Source organism: Dermacentor variabilis, unplaced genomic scaffold (assembly GCF_050947875.1).
Source record: "Dermacentor variabilis isolate Ectoservices unplaced genomic scaffold, ASM5094787v1 scaffold_16, whole genome shotgun sequence".
Classification (NCBI taxonomy): Eukaryota; Metazoa; Arthropoda; class Arachnida; order Ixodida; family Ixodidae; genus Dermacentor; species Dermacentor variabilis.
The window spans coordinates 9,719,829-9,738,575 of NW_027460324.1; the positions used below are offsets into that span (position 1 = coordinate 9,719,829).

The window sequence follows — 18,747 nt, forward strand, 5'->3', positions numbered from 1 at the left end:
CGGTAAAGAGCGTTGCATACCCTGTGGCACATACCCAGAGATCCAAATTTGCATCAAAGGTTCATTGAAGAATGGTGCATGTCCAGTGGCACACAACCAGGGTTGCACAGCCAGTGACCCAAGTTGACATCAAAGAGGGTCGGTAAAGAGCAGTGCATACCGTGTGGCACATACCCAGAGATCCAAATTTGCATCAAAAGTTCATTGAAGAGTGGTGCATGTCCAGTGGCACACAACCGGTGTTGCACAGCCAGTGACCCAAGTTGACATCAAAGAGGGTCGGTAAAGAGCGGTGCATACCGTGTGGCACATACCCAGAGATCCAAATTTGCATCAAAGGTTCATTGAAGAATGGTGCATGTCCAGTGGCACACAACCAGGGTTGCACAGCCAGTGACCCAAGTTGACATCAAAGAGGGTCGGTAAAGAGCAGTGCATACCGTGTGGCACATACCCAGAGATCCAAATTTGCATCAAAGGTTCATTGAAGAATGGTGCATGTCCAGTGGCACACAACCAGGGTTGCACAGCCAGTGACCCAAGTTGACATCAAAGAGGGTCGGTAAAGAGCGGTGCATACCGTGTGGCACATACCCAGAGATCCAAATTTGCATCAAATGTTCATTGAAGAGAGGTGCATATCGGGTAGCGCATAACCAGTGGCCCCAAGTTTTTGTCGGAGAGGTTCATTGAATACCTAGTGTTGCATACCCAGTGACCCGAGGTGGTACAGCGATTGTTTTCAAACTGGTTCCCTTAGCCCAGCTGCCAAATACACCACCCATTCAACCACGGACCGCCCAGTGACCTATGTTTGTGAGAAAATGGTTGGAGTCATACATAGACAGATAGATAAATACACTTAGCCCTTGAAAAGTGCATGAAGTATTCTGAGAATGCTAATTGCGTTAAAAATAAAATAATAGATAAGACAGAGGGAGCAACAAAAGCATCGCATGAGCAAAGTATGGCAGCTTGTGTAAAGAACGGGCCAATTAGCCACCATAAGGCACGCTAATCACATTGAATATGCGAGTTTACTGTTCATGCAGTTTGGAGCTTTCTACCTGCATGTGAGCGCATGGACTAACTTAATATGCGTGCTTACAGTAGTTGCTGGCTGGTCTACCAGAGACCTGAACGCCACTTCAGAGGGCATCAATCTAACCGGTACGCGTGATTTTGCTAAAAATCACTGATGAGTCTCCCGTAGAAACTTATTAGAGAGTTTTAGTGTGTCCGGTATTCTGGCGAATGGGGGCGCTTTGGTTTAATTGCCGGATAGACGGTCGTGTAAACATGAGCGGCTTGAGCGTTGCAGGCACCTCGTACCAGACAAGTACAGAGCTAATATTTGAGTAACCAACTATATTCTACTTCGTTGTTGGTGCAAATTTTCGGCAGTGGCATAGTGGTGAACATGATTACGCCATTGTCAAAAATTTACTCCAGCAGCAAAGAAGAACATAGTGTTTGGCTCTGTGTTCATATGGTTGAGCTTTGTACCATATTTACACGATTGTAAGTCGACCCCTTTTTTAAAATTTGAAAGTCTGAAGTTGGGGGGTCGACTTACAATCGAAACCAAAAACATGGCCCAGCCAAAAAAAGCCATACCAACGAGAGCTACAACGTAGTTACAATTTTATGTTTGCTCTATGGCCCTACCCGTATCTTTTCGCTATGCCGCGTGTTTGTTCGCATTTCGGAAGGGTTTTTCAACATTTTTGAGAGTCTTACAGTGCATGCAACACTCATGGGGGGGGGGGGTCGATAGTTGATGGAAGCGCCGCTGTTCCCATTTGCGGCGGCACCCTCAGAACGGTAGTATCTGTAGTTCATGGAAGAGCAGACACCGCTCGCGGGTTTCTTTTTCTCTGTTTAAAGGCATTGGTATTGGTTTGACTAACTTCTTGACGCGCTCCACTTCGGCTACGCGCTACTTCTACGCTTCCCCAGTCGTCATGAGTACTGCAGGCCCACTAATCTTTCGGCACTCGTTCACAGCAGCGTTCAAGAGGGCTGCCATCCGTTACGCCGAAGAAACAAATCACTGCGCAGCGGGCCGCAATTTCGATGTTTCTAAACGGGTGGTGCGAGAGTGGCGACTGCAGCGAAGCGAAATTTTCACCTGTGTGACGGCAAGTGAGAAATTTCCCACGTGCCGAAGTATGGACGCTTTCCGGAGCTGTAGGCTAAGCTTGCGGCGTACGTCGCTGAAATGCATGATCGGTCCCTGCCAGTGAAGTGCGACGTGGTCATGAAATAAGCCCGGACCTCCGCCTTAATTTTAAGGTTCTGCTCCGCCGTGAGTACAACAAGTGGCTGGCGGCAGAAGACTGCGAAATTACGCCAACCGGACCTGTCAAAAGAGCCTCCCAGACGGCTGCGTGTGGTTGGGTGCATTTGGCGTGGGCTGCTGTTCTGCAAGATGTCCTGGTGCGGTCGTTTGCCAAATTTGAAATTTCGCTGGACCACGACACGCTATGGGACCGCAGCGACGATGACGATGGCAGCACTAGTGAAGACGAGTAGTCCAATGACCGTGTCAGCTACTAATAAATTTTCATTATCGAATGCGCCCTCGGGTTTTTTTTTTTTTTTTTTCCGGTCAAACGATATGGGGGGGTCAACTTACATTCGAGTCGACTTACAATCGTGTATATACGGTACTACAAGCTGGCACTACCAATTTCACTGCTCACGTTTACGCCACCACACATCCAGGAAACTGCCTGTGCTTGCTGTCATACCGGACACACTAAAGCTCTTCATTAGCGACAAGCTCTCTGCAACAGTTTGTGGCCCGTTGTTATATCAGCCGGCGGTGAATTTTCGTCAAGGCCACACCATTGGCTGCACTGTCTAGCACGTTAGGCCTGTGGTTTCTACATATTAATAACTGAATTTTGTTTACTTTCGATGTACCATATTTTCTTTTGTACCACTCCCCTCTGTAATGCCTCTGGCTCTGAGGGCATGTTAAATAAAAAAATAATGATAATTGGAGACACGTCATCAGGTGTCAATGACTAAGTTATAGTGATATATGCAAACATATTCACAGCAGTTGCACAATGCCGGCAAACCGCCTCGCCAACAAAAGCTAGCGCACTGGATGATTGTTGCATGTTCGTGGCTGCTATCTTTGCGAAATACCATACAGTGGACCCAGGTTCGAAACGGCATTCGTAGGTTCACAATGGTCTCTTTTCATAGCTTTGAGCGACCCATCATAAGGCTAGCTTTGGGTTTACATGGCGTGCTCAGAAATATCATGCAGCAGCACGCTGGCTCCCAGCTGCAGACAAATTTACACGGATGGCAGAGGGATGCCAACAAAAAGAAAGGTAGAGGGGGGACGTCACGCGAACATGCCATGGGCCTCCCGATTTGAGAACTCTGTACGAACGATGCCGACTGCAGCCGATGCTTGCAGCGCCAATGAACGCGCGGAGCAGTTCTGAGTGACATGATGCAAATTCCGCGCAGTTGACCCTGAAAAACCAGCTGCCATAAAGAGGGAAAAACCCTCTCATTTTCTGGAAGAAAACAGGAAAGCAGTACTTTCCAAGCAATTGAAGATTGCCATTAAGGATAATATGGCCCACTAATAAACTGAATACCCCACAGGCATTTAGGACAACTTCGCTATTTCTTCAGCTTCAGGGGGAAAAAGCACTCAATTCTATTTTATAGTAGTAGTAGTAGTAGTAGTAAACATCACTTAGAAAAAAAACTCTGCGGTAGACATTCTATCGATAAGTACAGTCAAACCCGCATATTTCGAATTATTGGCTATATTGAACACACAGATTACCCCCTTGAATATACTATGTAAAAGTATAGAACAATTGCGTAGTATATCGAATTCCATTTTCGTCGGACATTCAATATATTGAACGCTGCGCCGCGCCCCTGGGAGGTGCACTTTTCCCAAAGACCTTCGTGTCCGGTCCTCAGGGGAAAACACTTCCGCAGAGTCAGTCAGCAGGCTCCTCCTCTGCGCATGCGCGGTCGTTTCCTAGCAACGGAGACGCAGAGCCTTTCCCCCATTCTTGCACCCCACCGGCGCGAGCTCTCTCGCTCCTCCTCTACCGCCGGCATGTGCATTGGGCAAGGGCATTGGAGCTCAGCGAAGAGAGTGCGCGGCATGGAGACGCGGCGACGTTTCCAAGCCACGCTTCCTGGGAAATAGGAGAGAGAGAGAGTGAGGGGTCGGCATGGTCACTCGTGGGCCAGGGGAGACAAGAAAGCAAGAGACGGCTCAAAAAACGAAGCATAGCGAAGCGGCAGTTGCGCCCGCAGCGCCTTCGATGGCATATTCCGCCAATCTTTTTCCCCACTCTCTTCTTTCTTTTCCCTTTGTCGTTCCTTCACAGCCCCGTTGACTGCCGCTCGAACAGGCTTCGCTCGGACTGCTCCATCTGTGCAACGCGTGTTTTGTTGTGCGTACCTGTGTTTCAACGTGCCGTGTGTAGCGTGTGTGATTGCGGTCAGCTGGTGAGCTATGGCATCCGCGGACAAAAAAAGAGGAAGAATCTCGACTTTGCAAGAAAGCTTGAAGTAATCTGGCGTGTCGAGAATGGAGAAAAGAAGTCCTCCCTGGCAGATGCATTCGGCATTCCACTGAGTACTTTAAGTACGTTGTTAAAAAACAAGCAGGACAGCCTGATGATCAGGCAACGGGCATTCAGCCTTATTCGGCGCTGTTGTGGCGAAATGGAAGGCACTGGGCTCTCGCACCTGGACAGTTTCGAGAAGATTGAGACTAGTGTTTTAAACTTCATTTCCCAGTGGAAAAATCACCCCAAAATTAGTGATTTTTTTCCGTGAAATAAAGCACTTTCATATTGTGTGCACATGCTATGTGATTGCGGCTATTCCAATCGGTAAGTCACAATTTTTTATGATCGCGAGTGCTTTTTTGGCCTATATCTGTATATCGAATTTTCGCTATATCGAACTATTTTTCGATCCCCGTCGAATTTGGTATATCCGGGTTCGACTGTATTTCCAGACCTTCATATACGAACTGAGTTGTTATCAGTGCTGGCCTACTAATTTGGTGTTTTTTATTTATTTATTTCACAATACTGCAGGCCAGATTGGCCCAAGCAGTAGGGGCCTGAAAACACAAATCATAATAGCACGCAAATGCAAAAAAAGAAAAAAAGATTACATTGCATGTAACATACAAGAGAATCAAAAATTAAAAATGACAGAGCAGAAACTAAAACAATGAACATTGAAATTGCTTACTTTCTATTGAAGAAACAAAGTTTGAAGGGCCTGTTCCACGTCAGGAGAGCGAAAAATCGATTCAGGAAGCGCGTTCCAATCAGCTATTGTTTGAGGGAAAAAAACCGCGCTTAAATGAGTTTGTTTTAGCAAATATAGGCTGTAATGAGTGTTCGCTATAATGTCGAGTCCTTCGAGTAGTGGAGTGCCTGAGGAATGAGGGGGGAGCAATGCTAAGCTTTCCTGCCAAAATTTTATGAAGGAAAGAAATGCGGCTCAGTTTTCTATGTGTACTAAGCAACGGGATATTATTGTCCTTCATAAGTTGTGTTGGGGAGTCTGACCTTCTGTATTTATGAAAAACGAAACGTACTGCCTTTCTCTGAATGAGCTCTAATTGATAGGTGTCTTTCTTAGTGTGGGGGTCCCAAATTACGGACGAGCATTCAAGTTTGGACCTGATGAAAGTTTTATAAGCCAAGAGGTTAATATGGCTAGGAGTATGTTTTAATTTTCATCTCACGAAACAGAGCTTCGAGAATGCAGTTGAACAGATCTCAGAAATATGAGTGCCCTAGGTTAATCGGTTGTTAAGAGTTATTCCTAGGTATTTATATTGTGAGACCTCGCTAATGTGACTGTTGTGGAGGCAATATTGGTAACAGCTAATATTTCTTTTTCGCGTAACTCGGAGAAGTACACTTTTATCAATGTTTAAATCCATATTCCATTCTTCACACCAGTGACATATTTTAAGCAAAGATTCTTCGAGCAACTTATGGTCTTCTATTGATGTTATTTCTTTATATACAACGCAGTCATCTGCGAACAATTTTACTGACACTGACTGCGGAATTACATTTACTAAATCATTAATATATATTAAAAACAGCAAAGGTCCTAACACACTACCTTGCGGAACACCGGAAGTAACAGCAAGCGAAGTAGACCATACTATACATCTAAATTTCTGTATACGTAAGTTACTGATAGCTAGCAAGATTCTTGTAAAGCAATGTGGTTAGCCTCTTGAGCATGCACAGCACTGTGTTCTTTGTACAAAATTCGGAAGCATAAAAGTTTGTCTTAAATTTTTTTATATTTGATTTTATATTGGGGCTTTTTTTTTTTTTTATTCGATATTCGATTAGCATCTAGTATTCAGTATTCGGACACTGCTACTACAGTGAAACCTCATTAAACCGTAGTTGGCCGGAGCTCGGAAAAAGCATGTACTAAACAGTGGTACTCTTTAACTCAAATAGTATGAGATCGCCCACTTGCCTGTCGAAAATGGAACTCGGAGAGAGTGCGATGAAAAGGAAAAAAAACATGCAGTATTTATTCACTTCGTGCAACAAAAGTGTTATTTTCGTTTGATGCCGCGGCAGCCTAGCACGATGACAGCGGCCTCAAACTTACTGAAGCTGCGTGCCAGCTTTTCAGCCAGCCCCCTCTTCTCGGCAAACACTCGCATGGTAGATTCCTCGTTGGCGTTACGTATTCTCCGTGCACGCATGCAGTGGTGCTGCAGAAGTCCCGGGGTGCCTTTTTCATTGCCGGGTGCCGGAGTTTGGAATACTTTTCGTTTGGAATAGAGTTATGTTATTGCGCCCCTGTTCTCGTCGCAACGATTGCATTCATGAGCCTGACGTAATGCGCAGCTTATGCCACTGTCGGGCCTGAATCACCTGTGCTGTCACTTTCCATGTCATCCTCATCACTGTCGCTAGTCTGCACTTCGGCAACAACAGAGGCAACGATGGCGAAAAGTCGAACCTCGTAGCCGACATGTCTTCGTGGTCACAGCAGCGCTGCCGAGCAACTTTTTCGCATTCCAAATGCCACACACCGTAGTCAACAGCAGATCCCTGTCGCATGCCAGCGCCGCCTTCTTCGTATCACGTTCAATAGCACGGACGATGTCTAATTTTTCTTCTATGCTGAGCACCCGGTGTCTTTTTTTATCCGAGCTTCGGCATGACGCGAGTCCTCGCTTGCACGACGCCATAACGCTCTCTGGCACAGCATCGAAATGATGTTGATGTTGATGTGGCTTCACGCACAAACGCACAGGGCGCTTGGAGGCCGTTGTTCCAATCTCTGAGGCTTGTTGTTCTGCCGGGCTGCCCGATGAAGACGACACACCACCATGTTTGCACGACGAAAAGTTGAAACGCAACATTTTAACCGATGCGTACGCGATAAGCTGGCACGGTTTATGCAGATACAAAACACATTATGTTCAGTGGCCGCTGAGTCGGGGATTTGACTTTACTACTTTTAAAGTGAAACTATTGTTTAAGTGGGTACGGTTTAACGAGGTTTTACTGTATACTTTTACCCACTGGCTGGTGCATGGTCTAAGGGACAGAGCATCGGGCTGCTGTGCTGAGGGAAACGTGTTCCAAACCAACCATTGGAGGAACAACTTGCGTCACTGGGTATGTGCTGCATTTCATTGACAAGTTCGTTAATATTTCTTTGGTGCTGGGTGATAACAAGCCCATGTCATATGCATTCAGACAGTCTTGTCAGAACCTATATTCTGCAGATACGTGCAGATTTCATTGCAGCGCTACTAGATGGTGCAGCACGTGCACAGGGAAGGGTGACAGTGGAGCCTGGCTGCATGCAGGCAATATGTACATATGTGCCACTCTTCAGTGAACTTCTTTCACGCCAGCATGGGTCACTGTAGATGCGGGGCTTGGTGGGTACTGCTGTTGCAAAGTCCGGTACTGCTGCGATGATGCAAAGTCCGGAATCAACAATTTGTGGATGAATGCGAAAGCATTGCTGCCACATCAGCAGAAATGCAGCAACGTTACCGACAGTGTTCATCACAAGGTGTACATAATCCAACTCATGGGTTTGACTTCCACCAAAGGCCGTGGGCCTGAGTGTCTTAATTGGCTATGTCTTAACTTTGCCTTAAGTAACACCAAAGGTCTTGGATTCGATTGCCTTCATTAACACTATCATAATTAACTTTGCCTTAAAGCCAAAGGTCGTGGGTTCGTAGCCTTTATGTAAACTAGGCGTGGTCACACCAACAACGCCAATGCTGGATTACGTGCCTCATGAGCCATGCAATGCTTTCGCATTAAAAGATCCTTTAACTTTCTCCAATGTTGAGCGGAATCAAACCCACGTCACAAGGGTTCCTCAAGCACTGCAACCCGACGCTTTAGCAGGCTGTTCCACAAATGCACTGGGTATGCTTGGGGTTTTTTATTGAACGTCTTCCATGCCAACAGTTTAGCGAGCTGGGCCATAGAGGCACTGGGTATGTGCCGCTCTTCAATGAACCCCTCGCAAACTTGGGTCGCCGAGTGTGGACCACTGAGCAAGCGAGGGAACAGTCATCAGCATTCACGGGCACCGGTACACCATGCGGAGTCTTCTCGGCTGCCCCACTAGATGGCTGTACATTATTTAATGTTTGTTTTCTTACTTGAACATTCCTAGACTTCCGTCCATTAGGCGCAGACTTTACCTCCTCTCATTAATTGTTTAGCAGCTTTGCTGACATATTTGGGTTTTTCGTACTTGCTCCACTTAATGCACCATTGTAAGTACGAAAAGATGGCTATTGAATATACACTACCTGCTCACAGTATCGGAGCAAATACACTAAGCCCGTTGGCTACAGTATGTAGGTTGAGGAAGAAAGCAGCCGCTCATACCCAGCGAATCTTGTGAGGCAATCGCTTGCACAGTATGCCAGGGTTGAGGATTGGGCAAGTTGGTATTGTATTCTAAATGTGGTACAGCGCAACATAAAAAGGAAGAATTAGAAAGAGTTGCAAGTCAGCACTCTGTTCTTTTATCTGGCCGGCTCGGCTTGTTTCTTCCTTTCTATGTTGCGCTGTACCAGTTTTAGATTGCACAGTATGTTTGCCGCCTGTCCCTCACAAGTGAATGCTACGTCAGTTTTCTACCGTGAAAATGGTCTACACATATTTACTGCATAAAACAGGTCATGGCTTGTGAAAAAATTGTAGTGCCCATTTCAGCTCCTATCATGCCTAAAATGAGGCTTTAATGTGCCAGTTATGGGTGCCTAAATATATAGTTCCTACTTATCAGTCACAAGAAGAGGATTGCAGCTTCCGCGATTATTTTGTGCAGAACATACCGTATTTACTTGATTCTAAGCACCCCCTTTTTTTCATGATCGCGATGGCCAAAGTGAGGGGGGTGCTTAGATTCGAAAAATCTAGAATGACCCCCCCCCCCTCCCTCTTTGCGCTGCGACATCACGACCAGATTGGTGCGAGAAATAACATTTTATTTTGCAAGCATCCAAAAGAAAAATCGCTGAAATCAGTGAACCCACCACTTGTGTCGGATGCTCAGTCACTATCACTGCCGCTCACGAGTCCGCGCGGCTCTGCAGTCCGGCTGTGTGGCAAGATCGCGCCGCAGAGGCCATTCCACCTCAGGCCTCCGACGGCTCCGGCTCGATGACAGAGCGAGCAAGCGCACTTGGCGGCCTTGGCTGCGTGCTCTTCCTAACAAATAGGGGGGTGCTTAGATTCACATGAAAACTTTTTTTCCCAATTTTTTCGCGAAAATAGAGGCGGGGGTTTTAGAATCGCAAAAATGCGGTAAACGGGAGGGTAGCATATTCTTTAAAGGCATGTTGATCTAGTATGCATTTGTTAATTGTTTCCTTTGTCCATTCAACAAATCAACGTTTGGTTTAGTCATATATTTTTTCTTGCCTGGTGAAGCATGAATTAACAAGCTTTTACTGTAATACTTTCAGGGGACAAGTTCTCCATTACACAGGGGAGATGCAACTTATAACTGATTTAAAAGCACATAAATACTAACCTACTAAGTTCAACAAAATACACTACAAAATTCACTGCATAAAAAAATACCTTAATATCTTTAAACTTTAACAAAACAAGTTGGGGGCTAGTTGTTGATGCATTATTTTTCTTTCCTACGAAAGTAATGCAGCACTACTTTTTAAGACCAGGACACAGAAAGAGTTGAGAGGACAGCGCCCATCCTGTTAAGTCTTTCTCAGTCCTTGTCTTAAAAGGTAGTGCTTGGTTACTTTCATAAGAAAAAAAAAAAAATCGTTAGACATATAGAAAATTTTAGAGTGCCAGAAATAGGCAAAGAAAACACATTATAATAACAATTAATAACAATTCAAAGCGTGACACAAAGCAAGAAACAGCAAAACAGTTCTTGTTGATGTGTTATTTGATTGAGTGCGCGATTGATTTTTTAATGCTTTGAGCTTAAAGGCCAACTCGAACAAAATTTTGGGCCGCGTAAGAAGCCTAGATTTAGACGGTGCAGATATAGAGCAGCGTTTGTGCAAAATCTTGTGTTTGAAATGTGTTTGGATGCATCAGAAAAGTTTGTGAAGTAAGAAGTTTTGATACCGAAACTGAAAAAATAAACCATGCCACTACTGCACACCAGAACTCAGGGATGACTCGGAACTTTGGCATGACCTTCGTGGTTAGGCGCCGACGCTCTGAAGAATCTGAGACAACGTGCTGGGATCTAAACAGCCGCTCACCAGGCTTTGCCATTTTCAAGAAACAAGCATAGTGTATCACAGCACTTCACACTTCTTCCAAGGTTCAAAATCACTGAGCCAGACACTTGAAAAGCTGTTGAACTTAACTGTTGCATAATAGTTACGTAGTAATAAATGTTATGCAATAGTTATGTTCAAAGCTAGTTCATCTGTCTGCACCATGTGCAGATTTGGTCCCGACCTGAAAGTATGAGTGAAAACTGCACAGCCACTGCAATTCGTGTTGCACTTTAGTACATGCAAGGCATAAAATGTTATTCTCTAGTTGCATACTTCCAGTGCAGTTTTTCAGCTGTCGTGGTGCATGTTCTTTTGATTTTCAGATGTGGGACTTGACCACGGCACTGGATTTGGCATCCAAAGGGGAGCCAAGTAAGTGCATGGCTGGTTTTATACTTTCTCGTCAAGTGCATTAGCTGAGGCACCTGCTTTGTCACCAGTAAGGAAATTTTAGTAATGATAGGCAAGTACTTGAGAGACATTCTAGGATGCAAGAAGTGCTACTTACAACTCATCTAATTCCTAGAAACACAAGTTTATATGGGTGCAACGCATGTATGATTCTTGCTGGTGCAGATTGTGTCCTTTTCTGACAGAGATGTGAAAGGCACACTGACACATTCACTGCATAATTTTCTTATCACCATGGCTTCATACTGTGGCCCTGCTACACGTCTTTGCTCCGGCTGGTGATTGGGCACTTATCACACCTTGGTCTGCATAAACAGTCTCTACAGCAAATGGCAAAAACAACCCCCTGCTCCCTCCTTAATAAAAGGTGAAGGAAACACCTTTCAGATTCTATGGAAAGAAAAATGAGTCGAGTAAAGAGGTGTAGTTAGTATTATCAGTTTTCTGCATTTGATACAGCAAGCTAAACAGCAATGTATGAGGCCAATCGTTTGAACTCTGCTCTGCTTTTATTATTTTCATTGGCCACAGCTGTCAGGGGCATACGTAGCCAACGGACAGGAGGCCACACCAGGCACATACCTCATCCCTTCCCCAAAAATTTTGTGTGCCGATCATACCTGGCATGAAATAAAGCACACTGGCTTGCACCTTTCTCCTGCCCCGAAATTTTTTGGCTGGTCATTGCGTCAGCGATGGGCAGGCATGCTTAGCCCTCCACAATCTTAACTAGCATAGCTTATTTTGTTGTAGCGCAAGCTGAACAAGGACAACAGAAACGCACATTTGACACACACAGCTTTTGTCTTTATGTTCTTTTTTACATGCAGTCTTTTTTGCAAACAAATTCATTCATTGCATCGTGGGTGTGGTATACCGCATTCCTTTCGGGTGTGGATGATCCTACATTGGTCAAACAGGGAGATGCATAAATTACAGGCTACGAGAACACAATAACAATGTAAACAACTCGGCCGCTGATGGCTTTCTTGCGATCCATTGCCAGAGATGCAAATGCAAACCTAGATTTAAAGAAACAGTTATAATGAGTAGAAGCACGTGTGAGATGGCGCGCTTGATAATAGAAGCTAGACACACATCAACATTCGGCGACGCATGCGTCAGTAAACCTTCCCTTTCATTATCCTCAAGAGAGCTCAATTGTCTTTGTTCGCGCTGAACGTGTACATGTCTGTGAATGTAAGAGTAAAAAATCTGCTTACATGTGGTTCCTAGCTAATTTTTTTGTTCATATTTACCGAAATTTTACACGTGCTGTATGACATATTGAGGGTGCATATATAGCGACGAGAACGGCAAATAAATCTGTTGTTGAAAGTGAGCGCTGTGCGTGTCAGATGTGCCTTTCTGTTCTCCTTGTTCAGCTTGCGCTACAACAAAATAAGCTATGCCATACCAACAAGCCCCTATAGCTATCCTCATTAACTAGCATATTAAGGCCAAACAACTGGATTTAAGAGCTATAAAGTAGGGAGGAGGATCCTGGAAAGACAAAACTGAAGTGTAATGCCTTATAGTATCATAAATTTTTTACGTTGACTCGCAGCTTATTGCACATGTCAGTTGATGCAGTGTCCTGGTTATGGTTCAGGCATAGCACACATGGGCACAATGCACCAATTTTGTCCACACAAAAATGTAACATTTTGCTGAGCAATGCACGCCGAGGTTCTTTTAGTCGGCCTCTGGTACCAAAGCTTTCTCTGTGTTGAATGTGCCAGTATAAAAAAATGGTCAAGGAAATGCGGCTGTTTCAATGTTGTCAAATACAGATTTGTCTAATTGCCCATGTTGTTGACATTTAATGAAAAATTGATGCTTGACGAAAGGAAAGTCTCTCCTTTCACAAAAATTTTTTGTTAAAGGAACCTTACCAGCTAGGTTTTGTAGCTTGATATTCCTGAGTACAGATGTTACTGTATGTGGAGATGTAGCATGCCAGAAAAGTTATGTTAGGGCTAGCTGTACCAAGGTGGCACCCATACTAGTGCCCTGAGACATCATGTGGGACCTGTTGCGACTGGGGGTCCAAAGATGTGGAATTCACTTTGCTCATGGAGGAGTAAGGGAACATGAAGCCAGGCCCGATATTCAGTACGTTTGACAAACATGTTTATATTCACATATGTACAAGAAAGTTCAGAGTAATACAGAAAAAGTTTATGATGAATTTGTAGCAGCTGATCACTCCCACCGTCTGTTGCTCTTTTTATGCCCTGCGTGGTCATTGTTCAGTCATTTCCCCCAATCCGGCGTCAGGAGACCGATGACATCAGGCCCCACCAATCCGGAGATCTGTTGCCCTTTTCCTCGAAAGGGAGCTTTGTCAGAAACGCACACACATCACTGGGCGCAAACAGAGGAAGAGGGATCGTACAATGACTTTGCTTCTCTGTTGTCTCTGCTTGTCCACTGCTCCGCTTGTCCATTGTCTCCGATCGTACACTGACTCCATCCCCATCGTGGACATGATAATTTGTGCGGGTGACAAGTGATGGACCATATCACTGCACTGACCGCATCTCTGGCGTTTACATGCCAAATTTTGCAGCTGGCAGGTGATGGCCGTATCCTTGCTAATTGCCCAAACCTCTCCTGACCGAGGTACTCCCGCGCTGGTCATAAATCATCCGTTTTGAGAACCATTTTAACGAAGCTGTTGGCCCGTTCCCTACATTCGCGTGAGCCATGACCGGAGGGTGTCGCGGGGTGAACGGCCCATCACAACAGACCTCATTTAGGTCATCTGCATTAAAATATTGCTACGGCATGAGCCGGGCGAGGAGAAGAGGAAGAAGACGTGAGCTGGTGCAGCCTCAGGACGCCATCTTGACTTTACCATCAATCTCGTCCCTTGAATAAAGCCGGTTTAACATTAACCGTAACAATATTATTGTAAACACAGCCTGGCACATTTAGTACTCCATCTCTCTGCACAAGAGAAGTTCAAGTACATATTCTTATACTTTGTCTCAGTAGTTCTGTACAGCACTGGAAGCTACGGGCATCTCAAAACAGTCAGGAGGGCCAACCTATCTAAAGTTATCCATCCCTTGTTTTGTTGCCACCGTAAGCAGCTGCATTAGTATTGCCTTGCAGCCTTCGCCCTGCTGCACGAAGGTACCAAGACAAGCCATAGTCCTGTGAATCCATCATATCATTGGCGTGAGATTATAGACTAGAAGCGATTTTTGGATTTCATTCTCTCTACTAACAAAGTTTTCCTTTTACATTGCACAAATACAGACAGTGTATTTAGAATAAATAGGGCTAGTTGGTTTCTTGGCTTCTTTAAGTATGCTTTATCAAAAAGCACAACACGAAGAACAGTGACAGTCCTTTCGTACTTATGTTTCTGTCACTGTTCTTCGTGTTCTGGTCTCTCAATTCAGTGTGCCTCAAGAACAACCTGCTGTTATGTGACACCTTATGCGGTATTGTTTGATTTTTTAACTCTAAGCAAAGTGAGCGAAGGGTATGCCATAGTATTGTCTTTCTATGCCCAACGTCAAAATAAGTAATCAGACTTGCACCATTATAAGTCGACTGAACTGTAACGTGCACGAGGCAACACTACACCCTCCTCTGCTGCAGCCTTCGTGCGTGACGGCGGCCCTAGCCACGGGGAACTGCTGCGTCTTTTGGAGCAGTGTGACCTGACCAACTCGCGCTGCTCAACACCTTGCATCAGTCCGTCACCTTCGCTGCTCGGCGGCGCTGCCACGCTGGCACGCCTGCGGGCTGCCAACCTTGTGCTGCTCGGACAGCAACAAGCACAACAGCATGCTCACGATGAATCGTCGTCTTCCGGACTTCCCGAGGACCGGAGGGTAACGCGGTGCTGACAGTGAACGGCACCGGCAGCCAGCAGACACACCGGTCACTTCTCACTGTGTTGGACGTGCTCCTTGTGGGTGTACAATGCACCCCTCCCTCGATGGATGCCCGGCGCACAGTTTTTCCTTTGACCGAATGTCTTGGCAGCTGGTGTTGTTGCTCGTCAGGGCTGCATGAGCATCATCGGACAGTGTGTTTCTTGTTACAAGTGCACTCATCACTTTTATTGTGCGCACTGTTTAACACAGATCTGCCCAGTGGCATCCTGAGAACACTCTTATGTACCACGTAGTGTCTAAAATGCGACTCCTCGATAGATAATAATGCACATGTGGCCTTTCCCGTTGTGTTTAGCCGTGAATGCCTGAGCAGGTGTCGTTGTTGTGTGCTGATGACAGTGCCCTGGTGACACGCCGTCACACCTTTCTTCCATTGCCTCTCGTATCCTGGTGACAAGTAATCGTTCGTGGTGGTCGTGGTGTGACCTTGTAACTAGACATGCTACTTATGGGTGCAGTGCACACATGGCAGATCTTTTGAGGTTTGTGGTTGCAGGCAGCAGATAAGAAATGGCCAGCAAGAATGTCAGCCTACCCTTGTTTCTGCGAAGCCGTGTCGCTGTAATAATACTGCAGTCTCAGCCTTGCTTGCTGTACATAAAAGGTTCTGCACCACTTAGGTCCTAATAGTGAAGTGCCGACATATTGAGGTACGCAGGTGCATAATTAGCTTTGCCTGAATTGTATTGCAATGCGAATTGTCAAGGATTGCTGTTTCAAGCCTTCTTTTGTGATTTCTGACACTGCTCAGCCATCACTCTCAACAGGCCATTTACCCTTGTGCAGCTGGGGTGAAATGCTATCCAAGGACAAGAGACGCCCCAAACCGTTGGCTGTCAGTGTCGCCGAATTTTATGATGTGTTCTGTACCTTCTTCATCGTCTGCCCACCGGCTGTTGCGTCATAACACGTTCGCATTCACTGGTGTTTGCTTGTTGACATAACTTGTGCAATAGTGTTCTTCGAATAAAGGGAAAAGACTGTCTGTTTTTCCCTTTATTCTCTCCACCTTGCGGGTTTCCGCAGAACTACTACGTCAATAGTGTTCTTCGATGTCATCGAAGCTGTACCGATGCATTGCCTCTGCATTGAGAGATTTGAATAGAGTGTGCCCTCCCTCTTTCACTGCACTGCAGACAGGCTCGCAAGTTTTTTATCGTGTGAGTTTCGTCTGCCTGAAGAACTGTTCCAAGTTTAATGATATAAGGCTTCTTGCATGGACTATTGCTGTCAACATGGCTCGGTTCTTTTTCAGTCTTGCTTTGTTAGTGCGTATGTTTTGAGAAGAGTAGCTTGGCCTGGTTTAATAGGATCAGCCATGACAATAATTCATGGACAATGTCATGGACTACAATTCCTATTTTGTTATAGCCCTAACATCTATGTAAAAGAAATATGTTGTGCTAGCAGAGCTGCATTGTCGAGAATCCACCTAGGGCAGTGGAGGATGTGTTTCCTTTGTACATTGCTCTTGTTGTTTCTTGTGTCATCCATTACAAATGCATGAGAAGATCCAGGTGCTCAACCTCCACTGTTGAATAAGTGATTTTAGTGTGACTGCAACAGTTAGCCTGCCAGTGTTCATGTCGAAAAAATGCACAATCTCAACCAGTCATTTGAAGCTTAGTCAAGCCTTAAATATTCAAGACTTTGTTATGCTCGCAGTACTACAACTGATGCGGCCAAAAAGCATGAGCAGAGTGGAAATGTTTGATGACCGCACTGGAGTTTGTTCCTTGTTTGTATAGTCGGAGCAATGCCCCTGATTGTAGTAGCCGGGCGAAATGATTACTGAAATGACATTTCTTTGCCCCAATTTCGTATTTATTCACATAAATACAATAGCAGGTATGGTTCAGCAATTGTCACTCTGATTAAATGGAGGTGCTGAAGTGAGCCATAAATGTTTTAACGGAATTCAGGGTTCGTTGCCAGTCCTTGGAAATGCTGAAATTTTATGACATTGCTTAAAATTTTTTAAAATTTTGTTTTCTGCTAAGCTTACTAGGTTTCATATGACAACCTGGTAACAAAGTAGGTGTCATACAAAAGTCGAGCCAATCCAGTCCTGCTAGCAGCAGCTGTGCTCTGGTTGGTGGTGGTTCACTTGCTAAGCAGTACTGGTGTGCCTCCTTCATTCACATGCAGTTAAAAAGAAAGTTTGCTTTTTGTTGACAATACTTTGTTTTCAAGCTGTCACTCGTAAGGTTGTTTTGAATCACGTCTCTCTTTCAAACCTAGAGATACTTAAAATATCCTTGAACCTTCTTTTATTAAGGCTGCCATCAAGCATATCATGTGGGAAGGATGGACATGCACCTTTACACCTTTAAAAGTACTTGGCACTGATGAACACTGTGGATCGTAAATATGTTGCTCTGTGTGTTGTTAATCTTGCTTTATGCTTAAGCACAAGGCCTTCAGGTGCTTTACATGCATAGCATAGTGCTAAGTTTAACTTATTTTTATTGTAAAATACTAGTTATCCACTGCCAGTATTTTTGTCTCAAGTTAGGCAGTGTGCCCTTAAGAAATGTTGTGAAAGTGAAATATGTTAAAATGCGTTCAAATAAACGTGTTATAGATTTTTCAGTATTTCTTATTGCATCACTATAGCTTGCCGGCAGCACTGGCAGGCACCTAATGAAGACTGCGGGAAAGCTACAAACTTAGTGTGCAGAAGATTCCATGCACAATGCAATGCTGCATTACAACAGCTTGTATGCCATTTGCTATGTAGGTTGTCCTCCCTCAAGTCAATATTACCTGCCAGGCAGGAGGAGGGATTGTTTTCTGCCGTGTCTTTGCCAGTAAGATTACATGCTATTTCTGATGCAGGAGTGGGACTTCTGCACCAATTGCGCAGGAGTACAATTGCGCATTTTGATACATTCGCCAACTCCTGTGCCAAACAAAAGAAATTGACAGAAATTACACCACGCTACGCAATAATGACTTCGGCATTTGTGCTCCAGCAGTGGTAGTGAAGAGTGAGCAGATTCTTTCTCCGAAAAAGAGTGCAGCTGCTCACGTGCCGCATACCGCGCAACGGCACCTACTGCACAATTTCTCGTTACTATAGTGTACTAGAGTAACCCCTACTAGGCGCGGGCAATGTGCACGCGTGTAGCAGAAAATCCAAAAAGTCTTTGAAGGCCGCGAGGCGGTGCTATGGAGCCTTTCACCTGGGACCCGCCATGCCATCGCTGCGCTCGCGCGTTGGCCGTCTATTTGTGTTATGTGTTTTGTGCGCGCATTTGTTATTCCGTGCGGAGCTTTAGAGTGAAGCTCTTTGGCACCCGTTCCCGCGTTTCGCCTCGCTGTAACCGAGGTCATCATCCGCGCGCTGCTCTAGCACGCACACTCCTGCTGCCATCTCTCGCATGCGGCGCAAGTCTTGCTCTTCCTTGGACCTCCAAAGTCAGGTCACATGTTCTCGCCTATCCTCTCGCCCCCTTCCTCTGCGCAGCGCCATTACGGTGACTCTCGCCGTTACCCAATGGCCGCTACCGTCCACTTCGCCCTCACCATCCCTTCTCACACTGTCGTGGCACTGGTGTGGTGCTGGCGGCAGGCGCTCCTTGCTGCCTCGCACATGATCCACGG

At 45.4% G+C, this 18,747-nt stretch overlaps 1 protein-coding gene and 1 long non-coding RNA gene across 4 annotated transcripts in view; one reads left to right on the forward strand and one right to left on the reverse strand.

Annotated features, from left to right (window-relative positions):
• The window catches only part of LOC142568058 (SH3KBP1-binding protein 1-like), a 177,421-nt gene extending 159,685 nt beyond the window's left edge, over window positions 1–17,736 (forward strand). For both annotated transcript variants that reach the window (XM_075678142.1, XM_075678143.1), the window contains exons 18-19: window positions 11,137–11,185; window positions 14,840–17,736. In XM_075678142.1, the coding sequence (XP_075534257.1) occupies window positions 11,137–11,185; window positions 14,840–15,090 (300 nt within the window). In that variant the 3' untranslated portion in view covers window positions 15,091–17,736. The remainder of the gene's footprint in view (window positions 1–11,136; window positions 11,186–14,839) is intronic.
• Window positions 1–18,747, reverse strand: part of LOC142568059 (uncharacterized) — a 37,660-nt gene that overhangs the window by 6,266 nt on the left and 12,647 nt on the right. Inside the window, exons 2-3 of one of the 2 annotated variants that reach the window (XR_012825358.1) lie at window positions 9,584–9,758; window positions 3,722–4,187 (exon numbers count right to left, since the gene is read on the reverse strand). This is a non-coding gene — a long non-coding RNA (uncharacterized LOC142568059). Of the gene's footprint in view, window positions 1–3,721; window positions 4,188–9,583; window positions 9,759–18,747 lie in introns of those variants that run through there. The other variant, XR_012825359.1, reaches the window with a different exon arrangement.